The following is a 21,552-nucleotide window of genomic DNA, read 5'->3' as shown; positions in this document are numbered from 1 at the left end:
AGCCAGGAAAACAAATTTGATTGGTCGTTATTGAGCGGGCGGGATATTCAATGTTTGGGTCGAGACCGAGCTCCGTGTGTGTGTGTTGTCTCAGACGTTTGATTGACGGATAATGGATCCAATATCAGTGGCTGATGAATCGTGAGCAGTGTGACGCATAACCCGTGCGTCTGCATTATCCAATGCGGAAAAAAACTACCACACTTTCATCCCAGATTTACTCGAAAATAGAATTTTGCACAAAGTTTGGGCTACATCGTCCGATAGATGAGTTATTACACTAATGTTAGGACCAACAGTGGGCTCAAATTCATTTTTCTTTTCTGTACAGCTTTAAGGGCTATTTTGTGACTTAGAAATTGGACACCCCTTAAATGCCGATACCCCTAAAATAAGAAAATAAATGTTATGTAACAATGAGGTAAATACTCCATAAAATGGCCCTAGACTTAGATAATACAATGGTTTTCGTAATATTCATATCTCTATTAACAAAGAAAATACTGCATTCTGGATAGCCCTTGCTCCCAAGGGTGGTGTCGGAAAATCTCAATATTGAGGGCTATACAGCCCTTAAACTTGCACTTTCTGAGAATCAGGACAGCACTAGCACTAGCAGGAGCGCACATTTTTGAGATTGAGGGTTAAGATTGAGGGTTAAAAAAGAGAGGAAATGGAATTCATCCAAAATGTGTCCAGTCCCATTGGTGTGAGTAAGGGAGGATCAGAAAGTGGAATAGATTTAGTGATGAGGAAAGTCACTGTCAGCTACACATCTGTCAGCAGGTCAGCTCCATACAGGCACTACACAAACTTTATTTTGTAATGTAAACAGTGACATGCCAGGTAGAACAACTGTAAAACACCTGGGGCTGACGATCCAGTAAAGAGCAACATTGACTCCTGACATACGAGCAGCACACATGTCCAGAACAGGAATATGATTTTGAACAGCTAGCATACAATCTTTTCAATAAAAATAAAATATGAATATAGGCTACTGAATGAAAATAATATTAACTACGTTCTTTCATTAATGATGCCTTCAAGCAAAATGAGAATATCAGATGTGATAAAGCTGGTGAAACCTTATTGTGGTTCCAGAAAAAGATATTATTCTTAAAATAAGGTGATGTTAAAATGGTGTTAAAAATAAACAACAATAACACAGACGCACCGTGCCGTGTCACAGCCTCTCGGCCGCGGAATGTGAGGGTCTCTCGGCCACAGCAGGTCGGGAACACCGGCCCCACCGGTGGTCGCGGTCCTTCTGTGGTACGGGTCGGTGGTGCCGGCCTGCTTTGGCCCAGAGACCATCACATTTTACCGCGGGAGGACCTTGGGGAGGACACGGTGTTGCTCCAGATGAAGACCGGGCAGGACTCTCGGCTGAGAGCTTCCTGTTTCGGCTCCGAGCTGCTGGAGCAGTGGCGTGCACAGACTTTTTGAAGGGCAGGGGCGAAAAGGAAAAAAAAGGGCATAATAGCGCATCCTCACCACTGAAGAGGGCACTTTAGCACACGTTTTGGCTCCTAGAGGGCACTTTAGCACACGTTTTGCCCCCCATGAGGCCACTTTAGCACACGTTTTGGCTGCCATGAGGGCACTTTAGCACACGTTTTGGCCCCCATGAGGGGACTTTAGCATGCGTTTTGGCTCCCAAGAGGACACTTCAGCAGGCGTTTTGGCTCCTAGAGGGCACTTTAGCACACGTTTTGGCTCCTAGAGGGCACTTAAGTCTGCGTTTTTGGCTCCCAAGAGGGCACTTTAGCACATGTTTTGGCTCCTAGTGGGCACTTTAGCACATGTTTTGGCTCCTAGTGGGCACTTTAGCACACGTTTTGGCTCCTAGTGGGCACTTTAGCACACGTTTTGGCTCCTAGTGGGCACTTTAGCACATATTTTGGCTCCTAGAGGGCACTTAAGTGTGCGTTTTTGGCTCCCAAGAGGTCACTTTAGCACACGTTTTGGCTCCTAGAGGGCACTTTAGCACACGTTTTGGCTCCTAGAGAGCACTTTAGCACATGTTCTGGCTGCCATGAGGGCACTTGAGCACACGTTTTGGCTCCTAGTTGGCACTTTAGCACATGTTTTGGCTGCCATGAGGGCACTTAAGCACGCATTTTGTCTTCCATGAGGGCACTTGAGAACGCGTTTTGGCTCCTAGAGGGCACGTAAAATTACGTGGTTGGCACTCAATGAGTTAAATGTTTGGCAGGAACCTGTACCAATGAGCTGTACTGGAAGCAAAATCCACCACCCTGGCTGTGTGGTCATTAAAAAGAATCAATCAATCAACTGCACACATCCTCTCTAAGACCATGCCTTAGCCATAGCTAGATAGCTATTGGGGCAGTCAGCGAGCATTTAAGAAAATGAAATGATCATCAGATGCAGTTTGGGGTGTGTAACACATACAAAGAGTTGGCTAATGAGCCATGATATTTACTGTTAGCCAACTAACAATTAAGCTAAGTTGACAATAGGTTTCTTATGCATGTTATCAATGTAGTGGCATGAAAAACATCAAGTTCTTCAAAAAAGATATAGATAATATTAATGTATCAGACGTAAAAAGTTGTATATTGTCAACCAACTAACTACCACTAAGCAACATTTAGGCCTATTTAACATGGCAAATAATAAAAAAGGAAACCAATAAAGCAACTTTTTAATTTACATGTATACCCAGCAGTGAGAAGGGTGTGTGTGTGTGCATTTCAGCTTTTACTGGTATGTGAAATCTGGTGTGCACCCAGTGTTTTTTCTCTCTCTCACACTCCCAATCCACATAATAGCTTAATATATGAAAACAATAATTAAAAAATATTATTAATTTAAAAAAAAAATCACAGCTATTGACAACATCAATAATTCCTGTGACCATAGCCACAGCGGTCTATGATAGCAAATTTGCAGAGAGGTTGTGGTGATAAATTGCGTGGGGGATGAGAATACATGAGGACTGGTTGAACTTGCGTTAATAGTTGCAATTAAAACATTGTAAAATCCTGGAGGGTCCTACCAAGAAAAAGGGGTAGAATGTAAGTTATATTATTTTGAGTATACCGGTATGTGACATTAAAGACAACCTGTGCCATGCTAAAGAATAACTTCTAATACATTCTATTGGTGGGGGGAGGGGGTTGTTCCTTTCCGATGAACAGGAAAAGTGGGTGTGGCTGTTTTGTTTTTTTTACACCAAGGAGTGTTTTGGATGAAAAGCTAATGCTTGCAATCAACTCAGAATCGTGAAAACCCCCTAGTTTGACCCCTCACAACTTACTTAAGGTCAAATTAAAAATTTCGGAATTTTTGAAAGTCTGGTTACAGGTACCCCAACTACTTTTTTTAGGGGGTTTCCCACGGGAGTTGAATTTCAACTAACAGCTAAACTAGACACTGGTAACTGTTGGTTGTTTCAAACTCATTCAAATACTAAGATCGTGTTTGTGAGTGTACCATGATGCTAAACATCCAGTATGTCTGTGTTGGAATTTCGAGAGTAGGCCTAGCCTAAAATTCCATTGAGGTTCTGAGCCTGTTGATCGCCAGCTAGTAGTGAAATTATCATAGAACCAATGATTTTGGTTGGATTTTTATAATTTTTTCACTGGAATGAGTATACTGTTTGCTGAAAATGATGACACATTGACTGATGTCATAACCTGGACCCATAGTTGATTGCCAATGAAGTAAAGATGAAAATATTGGGAAAAAGTGAGAAAACGCCTAATTTTTTTCCATAAAATTGATACAAAATCATGTAGAAATGTGTTTTAAGAGTTATTTTTTCAGTGGATGTTGTCACCACATGTGTTCTGTGTATCTGAAATGCATTCATTGACAGCCTACCCAGCCCACTGAGGATTTGAAGAAAAAAATCATTTTTTACAATTTCCTGTCAAAAAATAAAGGGTGCATACAGTGAAATGGCCACAATTTTTTTTCGCGATATTTCCGGCAGAGCAGACCCCTCAATTATTGTTCCTTAGTGTCAAAGTTAACAGAAAAAACACAAATAAAAAGTATAACGGACGATGTCAGGTTCAACCCATTTTTGAGCCTGTGGCTCCCCGACTACTACCTGTCGAGTTCAGAGACAGGATTGTTGGAGGCTAAATAAACATTAGGTAACTGTGGCTGAGCTCAGATCAGAGGTGGAGGTGGAGTACGCTTTTGACCCTCTACAACACCTGGAGATGAGATACAGTAGCTGGATATGTAAAGATTTCTCTGCCATGAAGCACAAAAGCATCACAAAGTCATTAAAACTATGGTCGACGATGAGAAAGATTTGAAAAAAGTTAGTGTGATCCACATTCTGTTTTTGTAAATTTAATATAATGGAATTATGTCTAACGTATGTTGATATATACCTGAACATCTGACCATTTAGGAATGATGTAAAAAGCTACATTGTGGAGGTGCTGTAAATTGGAATTAGGTCCTCCTGTACAATGTGAATGTTGTTTTTGTCTTTGCCCGGAACAGAACAATGAAAATGAATTCCCCCTCGGGGACAATAAATCATGAATCTCTGAATCTCTTTTTGTTTTGTAGATCGTTGTTATTTTTTTTTTTTCTTTTGTGTGTGTTTTCTGTGATGTGTTTTTTTGGTACCTTTTGCTCTTCACATTGTGTAGGTCGTACTATTGGGCCATAACCACTGTCTAAATGATGTTAATAATATTGATCAATCTTTCTCAGTGTGTCCATCCTAGCATTAAATGTCCAGATTATGAGGTTAGGGGTTGTTCATTTCCTGCGGAAGAGACTGTCTACATTTGGCCAGAGCAACCTGGGCACCTGGCACATCTAACAGAGCTTGCTGTAAATGTACTAAATCAGCTGAGGGTGACATCAGTGAGGGCATTGCCCCTTTTTATCATCTGAGAGCTCCCATCAGCTGTGAAGTGAAGCTGACAACCTGGACCTGCTTCTGACCTGCAGCCACCAACACATTTCATCAATTATCCGCGGTCAGCCGGACTTGTTCTGATGAGAGCACAGAGCAGAGGGCCGTTACTACACACACACGTCACACGGTCAAGTTAACCTCTCAGGGTTTTTATTCTTCAGTCTGCTCAGGTAGTGTTTGTCCTTATTTTCCCTCGTGATCGCATCATATTTAAAAACTCTGGTCACATCCCTGACCACTGTCGCCTGCCTTTGAAGTCGGGGAGCCTCAAACCCCCGATGATAAAAATGTTGAGTTAAGGTAATTGCCTGAGGACTGGCACCGTTTGGTGAGGAACATCAGTCACTTTTTAAACACCCAGACTGTACGCCACCAGCTCTGACTTTACCTTTACAAGGATTTTGCCCTTCAGTGTTTCTGGAGACGGTAGCCGTCCAGACTCATCGGCTTTGATGTTGGAAAGGTCCAGTTTGTCCCCCAGGATCTCGATCAGGTACTGGGCCATCTTCTTCTGCTGGGGAACACTGCAGTGGTTCTCTATGGACAGGATGACTGGGAAGCTGTGAGATAAGCACACACAACAGACTGGAGTTAGAGGACTGAGTGGTTCAAGAAGGTACAGCAACATGTGTGTGACGGTCAGTCATCCTGAAACAACACCTACTGGATGAATTACATTCATATTCATGGATAGACATTCATGTTTCCCACAGGATGAACCACACAGATGCTGGTGAGACCATGAGGTTGGTGTTTGTTGTTCTGGGTGAAATATGCTGCTCTGTGGTTATCTGGGAGGTCTGGTGCACACATTCCTGCCCCCCCAGAGTGGAAACTGTGACAACTTTGATCTCAAGATGTTTGATCTCTTGCCATAATCTGATCCAAATTTCAGTTTGTGCAATATACTTTGGTTTATGACCTAAAAGAGTCCTGCAGCTGGCCAACCAGGAACTTAACATCATGGTACTGATGGGATTTTTACACTGGCTGTTGGATTGTTGCAGGAAATATACTGAGCATGATAACTTTGACAAATCATTTTTGAGACCTAAATATACTCACAAATATAAAAAGCTAATGTTTACAGAGTACACCATGTTTGCATGACTTCAACATCCCAACCACTTCCACTTCCACTCAGCTCCTGCCTCTTCTGCTACAAAAGCCTTTCCTGTAAGTTAGTAATGGTTTGTAAGAGCGCAAGTATAAACACTCAGGAAAATGTCTGTCTGCTACAGAAGACAGTTGACATAGTAAACATCAACATGCTACAATGCCATGCTTATTAGCCGATTGTAAGTATGCTTATGTTGAGTTGAGTTAAAGATCAGCCTCACAGAGCCACAGACTGTTAACCAGACAGAGGCCACTCTCAGTCTTAGGATGCTTTGTGAATAAGGTCTCTATATGTTTGGAAAGATCACATCTTAAAGGGATAGTTCAACATTTTGGCAAACTGGCCCATTGCCATAATCCTTATAGTTTTAGGAGTGGGTTCGTTACCTAAAACTGTCGGTGCAAGCTATTTTTAGAATGGGGAGCAGAGCTGCAAGCTGCTCAGAGCTATGCCAACTCATCAAATACACAATCCAACAACTCCAAAACGCTGCACATTGACCTGTGACCTGCACATTCACCAGGCTATGAGATAATAACAGAAGGTTACGAGACAGAGTTGTTTTCGAGGTAAATGCAGAGACTGCTTGCTGAAAAACTGCCCCCGACGGGAATGCGCATCAGCGGTTTTGCATGAATTTACCTCGAAAACAACTCAGTCTCATAACGTAAGCTTTTATTCTGGCAGATTGTCATATCAGTGTGGTACTAATAAATCAAATTTCTTGCAACATGTTGCAAAAAAGTTTTCCGACTCCAGAGCCGTTTACAGAATGCACATGTCCTCTGTAGATCGCTTTGGCAGATACTGATTATGTGAGGTTTATTATCTCTTATAAAAATGACTCCGGCATGAACTCTCTTTTATCTGCGAATCAAATTTGAAAGAACGAGCTATACTAACATTTTTGTCATTATTTTCCATTTGTAGGAAACAGACAAGCCTTAAAAAGCAGCTACATCCCAGCGTGGACCCCTCATTCACAATTTGTTGACTGTTGATTCCCATTCTGTCAGATGTTTGCCCCTGTCAGCTCTCTGCACAGCCCGTTTTTATTCAGCGTCCTGGAAAATCTGATCGCTCTTTGATGTTGAATGCAGCCTTTCGCCCTGCTCCTTTTTCAGCCAATTATCTGTGGAATATGGTGTCCACAATTATATTTTCAAAATCACACACCGAGGGCGAACATGCACACAAAGCGAGCATTTCTCCTTCATTTTACTCGAAGAGACGGGATCTAAAAATAGAGATTTTTTCTCTGCATCCTCTAGACTGTGTGCATGTCGATGGGATTATCACCCTCTGATGCTGTGAGGAGGAGGACGAGGAGGAGGGTGTCTGTGTGTGCATGCTTTCTTCTCTTTGTGTGTGTGTGTTGTTACGTCTCTGTATTTTCACAGGTTTATTAATGGTTTTTGTACATGTACATTAAAAGGAATTCTTTTTTTTTTTTTTAACTTGTCAAAAATATAACAAGTGCAGGCTAAGGGCTAACTGCTAACTGCATAGTGTGATGATTTCTTGAATCATGTGCTGCAACCTTCACTGTCACCAGATCTCAACCGAACTCAGCAGCTCTGAGAATTTTTAGGATGATGTGTCGGGGATGGTTCAGGCATACCGACTTGAAAGCTGGGACAGTCATAGGCTGCTATGAATTTTTAATGGGACCTGGCATTTCAGTGCCACAACACACACTGAGCTACAGAGTTTTTTAAAAAAGGGGGAAAGTTGAGGAAAACTAAACTTAATGCAAATGTACTATGATGCAACGTGAGCAGCAGCGAGGGGGAGAGACATTTCACTCCACTTCCACGCTTCCACTGCAGATACAGAATCACAGTGCCAACCAGCAGAGGTGGCAAAAGTACTCATATTCTGTACTTAAGTAGAAGTACAGATACATGTGTAAAAAAATACTCTGGTAAAAGTAGAAGTACTGATTCACCTCCTTTACTTAAGTAAAAGTAAGAAAGTACAGGCTCTGAAATGTACTTTCAAAGTAAAAGTAAAAAGTAAAAATGAATTTTTGCCGTTAATGAAACCTACATCCTTTGATAATTTTGTTAAACAAAAAAAAGTTCAGACAGAATAATCAAGATTGAACTGACCAGAGGCAGCGTTTCCCAACGTTTGGGCCGCCACAGACCTCATTTTTAAACAGCTTTTCATCACCTCTCATCTCTGCCAGTCAGTCCACCTGCCGTCTCTCTCACGTGCACCGCACGTACACGTACGCGCGCACACACGCACATGCGCGCGCACGTAAACACAGACACAGGCACATTGACAGGTTGCTTTGCCGCTCCTAAACGGTAAATGCCCTATATTGCGCTGATTGTACGGTGTTCAACCCCCACCCCCCGTCGGATAGTCCGACCACCATCGCTTCCTTCCCCCATGCTGCTGCCTCCATGTCGCTGCTACAGTAGGCTACAAGTTGGTAACTCGGTTCTCTCTCTACGCTACCGCCCCCCTCCCTCCTCTTCTCCCTCTTCTTCTCCTTCTTTCCCTCTCTAGTTCGTCACGTCTTTTACCGGTGCTTTTACGTTGTGTCCAAAAAAGAAAAAGTAACGAGCCTGTTTTTACAATGTAAGGAGTAGAAAGTACATATTTTTGTGTATAAATGTAGGGAGTAAAAGTAAAAAGTCGTCAGAAAAATAAATACTCAAGTAAAGTACAGATACCTGAAAAATCTACTTAAGTACAGTAACGAAGTATTTGTACTTCGTTACTTGCCACCTCTGCCAACCAGTCTTATCATCCTCTGTGCCACAGTTGTATTACATTCATTTTATGTTGTACTGTTCTTTCTATGACTTCATAAGACAAAAACGGTTTAGTAAGGTAAAATAATGAATTTGTGTGATTGGATGATGCTGAGGAGCTACAGTAAAACATCTTTTTCAGTGGAAAATATTTGCATTTTCTTTATTTCTTGAAAAGGCCTGGGCAATGAGACGAAGAGCAATATACAGATGAGTACTGAAAGTAATCTTAAGTTGTTTATTTATGTGTCGCACTTGTGTGGCGGGTAATACCAACAGGAAGGACTGTCTAGTTTTTGATTTGCCAGAAAATGTGTCTTGTAATGCCATATGGGATGGGCGACAATATTGGAATGACACGAAAATAAATATTCATTCATTCATACATCAATTTCAACACAGCATATTGTATTAGAAAATACAAAATGTAGCCATTGTGTACTCAGGAAACAAACTGAGCAACAGCATAACATCAGAGGGAAGATCTCTAAACTCACACAAGCATGTGTAACAGTCACACTTTAACCTGTGAAATCTCAGCCCTTAGAAAAGCTTCACTGCACCTTACGCCAACCCTGTCTGTCTCCATATGCTGTTATTCTAAAAATGATAGGGAACGCCTGTACAGCCAGACGCATAGTATGTTGGAAATGTAAAAGAAGCTTTTAAACGATTAAATCCTCCTGACTGGGCAATCAGACTCCAAGCCTCACTTCCTCCATTTTTCCCCATGTTTTACCATCCAGCAGCCTGTGTAATGCTGCCCTGTCATGAGCACTGACAGCATACATGTCCACACCACTGCTGCTGTTTTCCACAGCTTATTAAAGCTGCACACATACACATGCATTATGGTTTGCCAGTTGCCGTCGGAACAGAAAGAGGCTGAAATGTGAAAAGTTATCTAAGGAAGCTGACTGAATATGTGAGCACAGAAGCCTGCGAATAAAGTCAATCAATGAAAAGATGCTAATGTTTGTGTGTGTGTGAACGTACTCGTTTTTGACGAAGGCGTATTTGTTGATGGTCTCGATGACATCTTTGAAGAGAATCTTGGAGGTGAGGGTGTAGCCGTGGTGGACGATGGGCTCACCGTCCTGACCGTCCCAGCAGTCCACTGTGGACAGGAAAGAAGAAAGATGAAACAGAACAGAAGACCATGAAGTTAAACCCGGAAACTTACTGTCAAAACTGTCCTGACCTAGAGGTCTAATTGGTCCTACAAAGGCCAAACACAAACCACTTTTTTTCTGGCATTTGTTTTACTACATAAAAAATAAAATAGGTTATGCTTTTTTGGTTTAGAAAACTGAGGTTGTGTTTGCAAAGGAAAAATAAAACACTTTGATTGCTCCTAAAGGGATAGTTCAACCTTTTGGCAAATTGCTGAAGTTCCGTTATTATCAATAGCGAGGTGAATGTGCAGGTCACAACTTGTCCACCAGAGCGTTTTGGAGTTGTTGGATTGTGTATTTGATGAGTTTGATGAGGGAAACCAAGAAATTTCATTAGCCTCCATAGCGTAGCTCTGAGCAGCTTGCGGCTCTGCTCCGCCGTTCTAAAAATAGCTTGCACCGACAATTAATGGTAACGAACCTACTGCTATGACTATAGGGATTATGGCAATTTTGCCAATTTGCCAAAATGTTTAAGTATGAGCTTAGTAGTGCAGCAAATATAAGTTTATTCCACTAAAATATTTTCAAGAAAATATGTACATTGGCTTTACAGAGAAATAAGTAAAAGGGTGTGCTTAGAATAATCCGGAATAAATGCTCCATGGTCGCTTTCCTCCACCCTGTTCCATCCCTGTTTAACCATCTCCATGAAATTTACTTTTAACTGTTGAGAAACATCTTGAGTCTTGGCTATAAAGTGTTCATTGAGGTCACTCAGACAGTGGATATTTATGTCAAATTTAAAGACGTTTCTTCAAGGCTTCATTACTGACATAACATCAATATTGAGATATTCACAAGGCCAATATTGATGCACTGGGTGACATGATCCTTCTTCTTAACCATGAGAAAAAAAACTGGTATATATCGACTCAAATCCACAGAAATGGAGACAAATAATAATGCATGTACCATGAGGTCTGAGCGTGCGATTTAACCCAAACCTAGAGTCCAGCTGACCTTCATCAGAGCATGTGCATGTATGTGTACCAGACACTTGTATAGACCTCAGTCAGCTTTGATTCCTGCTGCCCTCAGTCCTCAGGCAGTGGAGTGGGTGGTGACCTTTTTACAGTAGATAATGCCAGGCGGCCCCCCACCGTGACTACCTCAACCCCAACAAACATGTTTCTAAATTGTGCAGCCGGCAGAGACAGGCAGTCACAAGCAGTAACCTAATCAAGTCCTCGTTTAATATTTATTTATTCACGGTTATCTCTCACCTCCACTCCTGACAGACCTCCATTCAAGCACAGTAAAAGACAGCTGCAGCCCAACTGCTCTTTAATCAACCTAAAAGGACCGAAGCCACTTCGCTAGTTATCAGCCTCCCATGGCTGCCTTCAGAGTAGCTTCTGGGTTTCTGGTCCCATCTACTTGACCTCAATCATGCAGCCTTATGCTCCTTCTTGGCCACTGCCTTCCTCCAAGGAACATCATCTGCATCCCTGCACATGGTCCTGACTGTTCTCGTCGTTCACTGATGGTGGAACAAGCTACCAAACGCTACCAGAGAAGAGACGGCCCTCTCTGTCTTCAAGAAACTCCAGGAGACTCATCTCACCTCCCCCTCCAACACCTTTATATGTCTAACTAAAACTTACAACGTGCTTCTATACTGTACATAACCTCCTTGCAGTTTCTAAACAGCTGTAGTACCTCACCTTTTAAAGGGATAGTTCAACTAAGTAGTTCAAGTTTGGCAAATTGGCACATTTCCATAATCCCTATAGTCATAGCAGTAGGTTTGTTACCTTTAATTGTCGCTGCAAGCTATTTTTAGAACAGCGGAGCAGAGCCGTGAGCTGCTCAGAGCTACGCTATGGAGGCTAATGGGATTTCTTGGTTTCCCTCATTTAAGTCACTTTGGAAAAGAGCATCTGCCAGATGGGTAAATGTGACGTAAATGTAATGTTACTGTGTCACCCAGTATTATAAACTTTGCCTTTTTTTCCCACAGCTCCACTATATTCACATTACAAAAAAAAAACACACAAATAACTACTGGGAAAAGGTCAGGAAAGTTCATGACTGGCTTTATCAGGCAGAATCCCAGTCACTTCATTGGTATTCATGTAGCTTATGAAGAACAACAGCAGAGTAAACCTGAAAATATCAGTGTCTGTATCCTGGAGGTGTGTGTCAGGTACTGTATGTGTGTGTGTGTGTGTGTGTGTGTGTGTGTGTGTGTCAGGTACTGTATGTGTGTATGTGTGTGTGTGTGTGTATGTTGACCTTCTACGCAGCGACAGCCGGCCTGCAGCACCCAGGCGTACATGTCCACCCTGGACTGTGACATCAGCTGGTCGCCCATCAGGTACGTGTTGTGTGAGGAGGCGATGAAGTAGTTGCACAGCGGCTGGTTCATGTCCTGGTTCACAATGTAGTCGTCTGGGTTGAAGATGTCGCCCGCCGGGCTCCGCATGTAATTTGTAAAACCTGAAAGAAAGTAGAACAGATTTTTTTTCCTGGAGGGCCTTTGACAAATCTAATCAGCTCGTCCTTCAGTCCAAATGTGGAGGGATTCCCTGGAAGAGTTCGTACAATATTGTGTTCCTAAGGCCAAAACTACATTTTGTGGAGACAGCAGGACCTTAGAGTAGTAGAAATTAGAAGAAAATTTGAGGAGGTGTCATGAAGATATTGTGTTCAGGAGCCACAAACAAATGTTTTATGAGGTCACTGTGACTTTCTCCTCTGACCCATGTTTGTGCAAGATTTTTAAGATTTCCGTCAAGGTTATACAACATTATTACAAGACATTACACCTGTTCACCTCAACCTTACAGGCAAACACCTGACAGTTCATTTCCAGAACAGAAAACAGTAATCCTTTTGAATTACAATACACACAAACAGTATTTGATGTGTAGACAATGTCTGTGACAGAAGAAACTAACATCACACAGTTAGTTCAAAACACAACAGAGCCTGATGAAAAAAGGTGAAAGCAAAGTGGACCTACCATCAATCCCCAGAACTGCCTGTTTCTGGTTTTCAGAGCACGGCTCAAACTTGTTGACAATCTCCAGACAGTGGTCCTTGGTCACCTTGGTCATCTACGAAGTATAAACATGTGTCAAAAGGCAACGTGATGTCTGTTCTTAAAACAGAGTAATAACACATTCCTTGTCAAGAAAAATCTTCATGAGGAAAAGTTTATGACAGTGCATGTAACGTCTCTTTCATCCTGCCTGCAGAATACAACAGTGTCTTTGGAAGCTGCTCTGTGCAGCGACCTGATTGGTCAATCGTATTCTCAACTGTGTTAATCGTTAAAAGAGGGTGTGGCTGTAGAACGGCCCTCAGCGGGGGGGGGGGGGGGGCTCTCACTGTGAGGCTTAAAACGAGACGACCTGATGACACACTATCTCTATTGTAGAGACGGGTTTTCCTCCCCACTTCTGAGGCAACACACAGGGTGAGTGTCGAAATTTGTGTTAAAGTGGCAACACATGAGGATGAGGGTGCTGTGTGAAGAGTGAATCCAGACCCACTCAGCCCGTAACCATTGTTACCGTGGACTGAGCAGCGGAGCCCGCAGGCTGCTGTCAGCTCGCTCAACACTGTAACACACACACTTCTCTAAAGGCTGTGCTGCGTAAAGCGCACACACCCTGTTGTCAAGCTTTTCTTCTTTGTATAGCAATGTGAACACATACTGTATCTGTTGAGCATTAAAAACTGATTATAGAGGAAGGACCTTAAGCTTGTTTTTCAGGCTCTTTGCTTCAGCACATTCAATTTGAAAATCAAAAAACGGGCACTGCACTGGAACCAGACTGAAGTGGCCTGCCTCAGCTTTCTTTACAGCAATTTGACATCAATACAGAAAGAACTGTGAGAGATGTCGACCTTTTTTTAACACATACAGCCCAAGGTTTAGTGCTACAGTAACTGACACAAAGTCATACTGAAGTTTATGAAAAACATTTAAACATGTTTCCTGTATATTCTACTTGGAATGTTTATGTATAAAGATATGCAGATGCATAAGATATAGCCTAATATATGGCTGACTGTGTACAGCAGATTTCATTTAATCACTATTTCATTAAACCAAATGCTGGTTGAAAGGTGGGCGGGGCTTACAGCAGCGACATCACAAAGTAACAGCTCATTTTAAATAGTTCAACATTTTGGCAAATTGGCCCATTGCCATAATCCCTATAGGTTTGTTACCTTTATTTTATCGGTGCAAGCTATTTTTTAGAACGGCCAAGCGGAGCGGCGAGCTGCTCAGAGCTGCGCTACGGAGGCTATTGGCATTTCTTGGTTTCCCTCATCAAATACACAATCCAACAACTCTAAAACACTCTGGTGGACAAGTTGTGACCTGCACATGAGATAATAACGGAACGTTATGAGACGGCGTTGTTTTCGGGGCAAATGCAAAGACTGCCCCCGACGGGGATGCGCATCAGCGGATTTTGCATGAATTTACCTCTAAAACAACTCTGCTCCGGCGTTCTAAAAATAGCTTGCACCGACAATTAAAGGTAACAAACCTACTGCTATGACTATAGGGATTATGGCAATGGGCCAATTTGCCGAAATCTTGAACTATCCCTTTAAGGCCCAGTCTCTGAATGCGTTTGTCTGATACTTTCACCGTATCAATATGGACCTGCTTTATCATGCATTAGGTTGTCATCAGTCTATGGATCATCTTCACCTCTGAAGAACATGGGAACATGCTCAGTTCAGACTGTGTGGAAACTGTCAGTGACGACTTAGGATTGTTATCACTAGTAGAGAAATAGACTGAGGCTCCAACAGACATCTGAACACATAAATAGGAGTGTTACACATCATCTTATTTCTTATTCGCGGCACGGAGAAACAGATGCCAACAACATGTAGTTAGGGACACAAGGAAAGGTAAATCTGCAGAATCATTTCAAACAAATGGCTTCATAAAACTGCCGCCACCACTTTCCACTGACAGGAGGAGTAAAGCCAGAATTCAACACTGGCTATAATTAGAGAAAAACAGGAGCATCTGAGTGGAGCTGAAGTCCAGTTATCCAAACAGAGCATCTGCTTTTAAAATGACAGGATCTGTGCGTTCAAACAGTCGCAGTGCAAATTAGTTGGAGAGATGAAACGAGCTGTTACGCTCATTAGCTGATTTTTTCTCTCTTTTTTTCAGTATCATTACTGAGGAGATGTGCTTCATCCAAGAGCCCTTTACGACTGCAGCTACGATGGTACTAATGCTAATCGCCCTGTAGGGCCCTTGTACATTAAGAAACACTTCAGGAGCCCAACGGTTCGTCGCTTAAGCTCCTGACCTCCCGTCTCAAAGAAGCTAATAGCATAGAGCTGTGAAAGAGCGGGAATGAATACAAAGTTCCTTTAGCGTCTCATGAGGGTTTTTTTTAAATTTGATGGGATCAGTATTTGGAAATCACCTTATTCAGTACCCACGGTAGTAAAGGGCTTCTGATTGGCCACTGCTGAATTGATAAATTTAGTAACTCTGGATGATAGCAAAGGGAATATACATGTGTGTCAGTGAGGAGTCATTTCAAAGGAGCAACTGTTTTGGGTTTTTCTTTTTAGCTTAGATGAATATGTTCCAGTGAGAGAGAGAGAGAGTGATATGTTGAAATGAGAAAGAGCACTTAAAGAGGAACTAGGCAGGATTTTCCCCATGCTATGCTACATATTTACCTATATTTACCTTAATTAAAAAGCTCCGGAGTAATTGTGATAGTTAACTTAGGTTAGGTTAGTTTATTGGTTACTACATGACATGCAACTTATTACAGGTGAGAACGGAGGCTCTCTGCCTTCCACCTGGCGTCTCATGGCTGAAAACCAACCTTGCCACATCAGTGTAGTAGCTACTTGGCCGCCGCCCCGGTGTCTCTGCGCACCTCAACATAAACGTGCTCTGTAGTCCACAATCTTTTGTTTATGACAGTTAAGACTACACAAATATACACATCGTAACATGTATATAACGTTATCCACCGCTCCATGGATTGATTTTTCACCGGGTTCGTTAAAAACAAATGCACATGGCCGAGAGGAGGGTTAGCAAAACAGCTGAAAGGCGACCAGACTTGCATAGTTCCCCTTTAACACTCTGCATCACATATCACATTCATTTCCTGTGTTAACATCACAATTTTCCCAGTTTGGGAAAGACAATGCAGAGTTGGATGAACACTTGACAGCCCAGTGAATAGGACAGATACACTGGTTTGATCCCAGCTGTGGCTGCTACCACCAGTCTAGACATATTGGCTGAATACAGTCGACTCCCGAAGTCTGCACCATCCTGACGTCAATAACAATGTTCAGCAGATTTGGCACCTGACCCGTTGGACCACTTACAGTTATGGATCTGCTCCGGACCAGCAACTATTGATTTTAAAGACCAGGCAAGTCACATCTGGCACAACGCACCCATATTTCAGTGCCAAACTGTGGGGCGGTCGATGGGAAGACAAATGTGTGAAACAGAAGATAATATCTCCAGTTCTGCTGACGTGACAGTTGAAGCGAGAGAGCGACACTACATCAGTGTCACATCTCAGACAGACGGCGTGTACCTTTTGCTCCGTCTCCATGAAGCGGGCCAGGTCGTCCGTGTCGAGGTGGTCTTTGTGATTGCCGTAGGTGAGCATGAGGAGGTACAGGTCCCTGCGGGTCGACATCATCTTGTAGAAGGAGCAGAACTCCTCGAAGCCCAGCGTCCCCTGGTTGTCATCGGTGTCGGCCTCCTACACGTCAGGAACAAGCAACAGTTTTAGTTTGGTTTGTTTTCCCAAAGAATCAAAAATGAACCATTTATGGGCTAAAATTACATCCTGCAAACATGTCCTCAACTTTCCTTTGAATCATCACATTAAAAATACATAACAATATGACTCAGAAAAAATAAACACCCTGAACACAACCACTGAAAGTGAAGCCTTTAGAAGTGTGAAACAAAAAAGGGGCAACCAGACAATAAACTACACTGAGGGTCTTTAAAAAACCATGTTATATTCCACAAACTGAGTCTCTCTGAACTATTTTATTTTTTGTACAGAGGCTCGGCGCTGCTATCATTTCTGTTGTTCTGACACCTTCCCTCTTGGCAAAGAGTTCCCATGGTGCAGCTAAGCTCCAGCGCTGCAGGTGGGTTCTGGGAAGATAACCGAGGTTTGCAAGAAAAAGAAATCATGGATTAATACCGCTGTTGGAGAGGAAAAAAGCGCTATGTGATATTTTATTTATACTATGGGTTTATTTATACATTTGCAACGACTTATTTCGCATTAACATCTCATGCTTCATTAACACTGAAGAGACTGGGGATCTTCAGTTGCGATCCTACAGCACAGGTTTGGTTTTCTGGGAGGAATGAGCTGATCAGTTACTGAGTCAGCTGATAAAGGGCTTGAGCTCTGGTTGTGTCCTGGAACAAGGTTAACCGGAGCTCTGCAGTGGGTCACACCACGGCCTGTGTAATCCTTGCCTCGGTTTTACTGCGGCAGTCTGTGACCGGCTCCATATGCCAAACAGCACTGGAGGCGACCGTTCACTGTTGGGGCGATGACGTCTGTGCTGGTTGGAGCTTGGCTTCTGAGCAGCTCAGTGTCCAACACACACATACACACACACACACACACACACTGGGGCTTAGATCAGTCTGTCAGAGAGAGATGCGATTCTACAGGCTTTTTATTATTTGACTGCAATAGATGCAAAAATAATTTCGGTGTGGTGTGAGAATACTTTAATAAAGACAACTCCATGTGAAAAACCAAAAAAAGAAAGAAATGCAGTTTAATTTTGTTTCATCATGCTTTTGGGGAGGAGATGTTTCCCTGAGATCCCTGGCAAATGAGATGTTGCAGTGTTTGAAGAGCGACCCACCTTCCCCCTTCTTAAGAATTGTATTATTATGGCTTTAAATGAAGAGATTGGGCTGTAAACACTAAATCCTAGAGACGTTGTCATGGAGAAAGACATGCATGAATAAACCGTATGAGTAATAGCACCAACACTAATCCAGTGGATTGGATAAGTGTGGCTCTGGATGCAGTTCACACTTCAGAAATGCCATTCTCCCCACTCTTAATACTATTCACATGATACAAACTCACATTATGCAAAAACCACTAAAACAAGCCAAACCTTGCTCACACGTACCAAATAGGGATGTCACGATTATAGATTTTCTTGGTATGATTTGATTTTAATGTGTAAAATCAAACATAGTCAAAATATAGTTATATTACTCATTCTTTACACAAAATATTTTAAGTATCTATTAAACTATGACCAATTATTATTCCCCGATGGGAAATGTTTGAAATATTCAAGTAATTAACTGTCATCTATACCAAATATTTACATTTATTTTAATCATTTTTTTTAAATCACAAATGACACTCTAGCATTTAAACTACCAATTCAATGTTACGTTAGTTAAATGGACAAGTATCTCTGCATTTACCTTTACTCTGGTGCACATCTGCCGATACGGTTCTGTCATAATCTTTTTTGGGTAAGTGACTGTATTTAGGAATCTTTATGATCAATTAATTGTGGCGTTTAATACCGCGATTAATTGTGAAAAGAAGTCATTGTGACATCCCTGGTACCAAAACATGCAAAATCAGTCACTGAATTCAACATGGTCACCAATTAATTAAACCCTGTCACCACCATTATTTTATTTTTTTTTAAATTAACTGAACTACTGTACTACTGTAACTGAAGGAAGTCAAGTCATTTACAAGGAACAATGCACTGGAAAATATGCAATCAAACTTAGAGGAACACAGCACCAACTGTAGCACAGTAAATTCACACTGATACATATAGCTACTCTATGGACTGTATATATGTATATGGTTGATATTTCTTTCAGTAGACAGACACCCTATTTACTCCTCTCCGTCTTGCCATACCTCACACTCAGATGCTATGTCCTCTCACAAAGCCCGGGTCTTGTAGCTGCAAGACACCTGCTGCCTGCCAGCACCATTGTCAACACTGTTAAACCTAGACGAACACAAACTTGAAAATGGCAACTCCTATCAGGATGAGTTTGTAGCAGGAGAGCTTGACAGTGTGGTTACATTATTTCAGCTGCTCTTCCTTTCAGCCTGGAAATCATTTCAGAGGAAACGCAGCCGCAGATCATGGCTTTTAGAGCCAAATGTGTCTGAGAATTTCCCTCTACCACCTTCTCACAATTACACATACTCTCCCAGTCTTTGTTAACAGCTGCATTTTCTTTACTTTTCTTTTCTTTGTGGTAGCCTCCGTCACGTTCTGCTAAAACCTGCATAGGCGAAATGTTACCTGTTGTGTGTAGCATTAGCAGCAGAGACGTGACTACCTTCAGTGCTTTCCTCGGAGCTGATGGGTAAAAGCCAGATTATAGAAAAGTATCTGTCCTGTGGCGTGGACTTTTGAAAACTAGAGCCACTCAAAGTGCGGGACGTTGCAGGAGGATCATCAGCGGTTCTTCTAGTCTGCATGTTGCAAGAAACTGAACCACAAAGTTGCACTTAAAGGGATACTTCACCCAAAATCGATAATTCACCAATTTTCTACTCACGTCATGCCAAAGAAGGGTTTGGAGAATTTTCTGAGTCATCAAAACGCTTTTGGAGTTCCAGGGGGGGTCTGGCTGGCAACGGATTTTCATATAATGGTGGGTGATAGAGCTCACTTTTGAATTGTCCAAAACACACACTATGAAACATCCAAATACCTCCATACTGACGGACCCCCCGGAACTCTGACTCTCAGAACTCTTCTTTGGCATGACGGTGAGTAGAAAATTGGTGAATCATTGATTTTGGGTGAAGTATCCCTTTAAGTGCAACTTTGTGGTTCAGTTTCTTGCAACATGCAGACTAGAAGAACCGCTGATGATCCTCCTGCAACGTCCCGCACTTTGAGTGGCTCTAGTTTTCAAAAGTCCACGCCACAGGACAGATACTTTTCTATAATCTGGCTTTTACCCATCAGCTCCGAGGAAAGCACTGAAGGTAGTCACGTCTCTGCTGCTAATGCTACACACAACAGGTAACATTTCGCCTATGCAGGTTTTAGCAGAACGTGACGGAGGCTACCACAAAGAAAAGAAAAGTAAAGAAAATGCAGCTGTTAACAAAGACTGGGAGAGTATGTAATTGTGAGAAGGTGGTAGAGGGAAATTCTCAGACACATTTGGCTCTAAAAGCCATGATCTGCGGCTGCGTTTCCTCTGAAATGATTTCCAGGCTGAAAGGAAGAGCAGCTGAAATAATGTAACCACACTGTCAAGCTCTCCTGCTACAAACTCATCCTGATAGGAGTTGCCATTTTCAAGTTTGTGTTCGTCTAGGTTTAACAGTGTTGACAATGGTGCTGGCAGGCAGCAGGTGTCTTGCAGCTACAAGACCCGGGCTTTGTGAGAGGACATAGCATCTGAGTGTGAGGTATGGCAAGACGGAGAGGAGTAAATAGGGTGTCTGTCTACTGAAAGAAATATCAACCATATACATATATACAGTCCATAGAGTAGCTATATGTATCAGTGTGAATTTACTGTGCTACAGTTGGTGCTGTGTTCCTCTAAGTTTGATTGCATATTTTCCAGTGCATTGTTCCTTGTAAATGACTTGACTTCCTTCAGTTACAGTAGTACAGTAGTTCAGTTAATTTAAAAAAAATAAAATAATGGTGGTGACAGGGTTTAATTAATTGGTGACCATGTTGAATTCAGTGACTGATTTTGCATGTTTTGGTACCAGGGATGTCACAATGACTTCTTTTCACAATTAATCGCGGTATTAAACGCCACAATTAATTGATCATAAAGATTCCTAAATACAGTCACTTACCCAAAAAAGATTATGACAGAACCGTATCGGCAGATGTGCACCAGAGTAAAGGTAAATGCAGAGATACTTGTCCATTTAACTAACGTAACATTGAATTGGTAGTTTAAATGCTAGAGTGTCATTTGTGATTTAAAAAAATGATTAAAATAAATGTAAATATTTGGTATAGATGACAGTTAATTACTTGAATATTTCAAACATTTCCCATCGGGGAATAATAATTGGTCATAGTTTAATAGATACTTAAAATATTTTGTGTAAAGAATGATAATATAACTATATTTTGACTATGTTTGATTTTACACATTAAAATCAAATCATACCAAGAAAATCTATAATCGTGACATCCCTATTTGGTACGGTGAGCAAGGTTTGGCTTGTTTTAGTGGTTTTTGCATAATGTGAGTTTGTATCATGTGAATAGTATTAAGAGTGGGGAGAATGGCATTTCTGAAGTGTGAACTGCATCCAGAGCCACACTTATCCAATCCACTGGATTAGTGTTGGTGCTATTACTCATACGGTTTATTCATGCATGTCTTTCTCCATGACAACGTCTCTAGGATTTAGTGTTTACAGCCCAATCTCTTCATTTAAAGCCATAATAATACAATTCTTAAGAAGGGGGAAGGTGGGTCGCTCTTCAAACACTGCAACATCTCATTTGCCAGGGATCTCAGGGAAACATCTCCTCCCCAAAAGCATGATGAAACAAAATTAA

At 41.9% G+C, this 21,552-nt stretch overlaps 1 protein-coding gene across 1 annotated transcript in view; it reads right to left on the bottom strand.

Moving 5' to 3' along the window:
• plch2a (phospholipase C, eta 2a) overlaps positions 1 to 21,552 on the bottom strand; it is a gene marked incomplete at both ends in the record, with an annotated part of 89,243 nt that overhangs the window by 26,159 nt on the left and 41,532 nt on the right. The window contains 5 exons of the mRNA XM_083975862.1: positions 5,310 to 5,481; positions 9,806 to 9,926; positions 12,223 to 12,426; positions 12,953 to 13,046; positions 16,551 to 16,721. Coding sequence (XP_083831988.1) covers positions 5,310 to 5,481; positions 9,806 to 9,926; positions 12,223 to 12,426; positions 12,953 to 13,046; positions 16,551 to 16,721 — 762 coding nt within the window. The remainder of the gene's footprint in view (positions 1 to 5,309; positions 5,482 to 9,805; positions 9,927 to 12,222; positions 12,427 to 12,952; positions 13,047 to 16,550; positions 16,722 to 21,552) is intronic.

Source organism: Trachurus trachurus (assembly GCF_905171665.1).
Source record: "Trachurus trachurus genome assembly, chromosome: 7".
In the NCBI taxonomy this organism is placed as follows: domain Eukaryota; kingdom Metazoa; phylum Chordata; class Actinopteri; order Carangiformes; family Carangidae; genus Trachurus; species Trachurus trachurus.
This window is presented reverse-complemented; position numbering and strand designations above follow the sequence as displayed.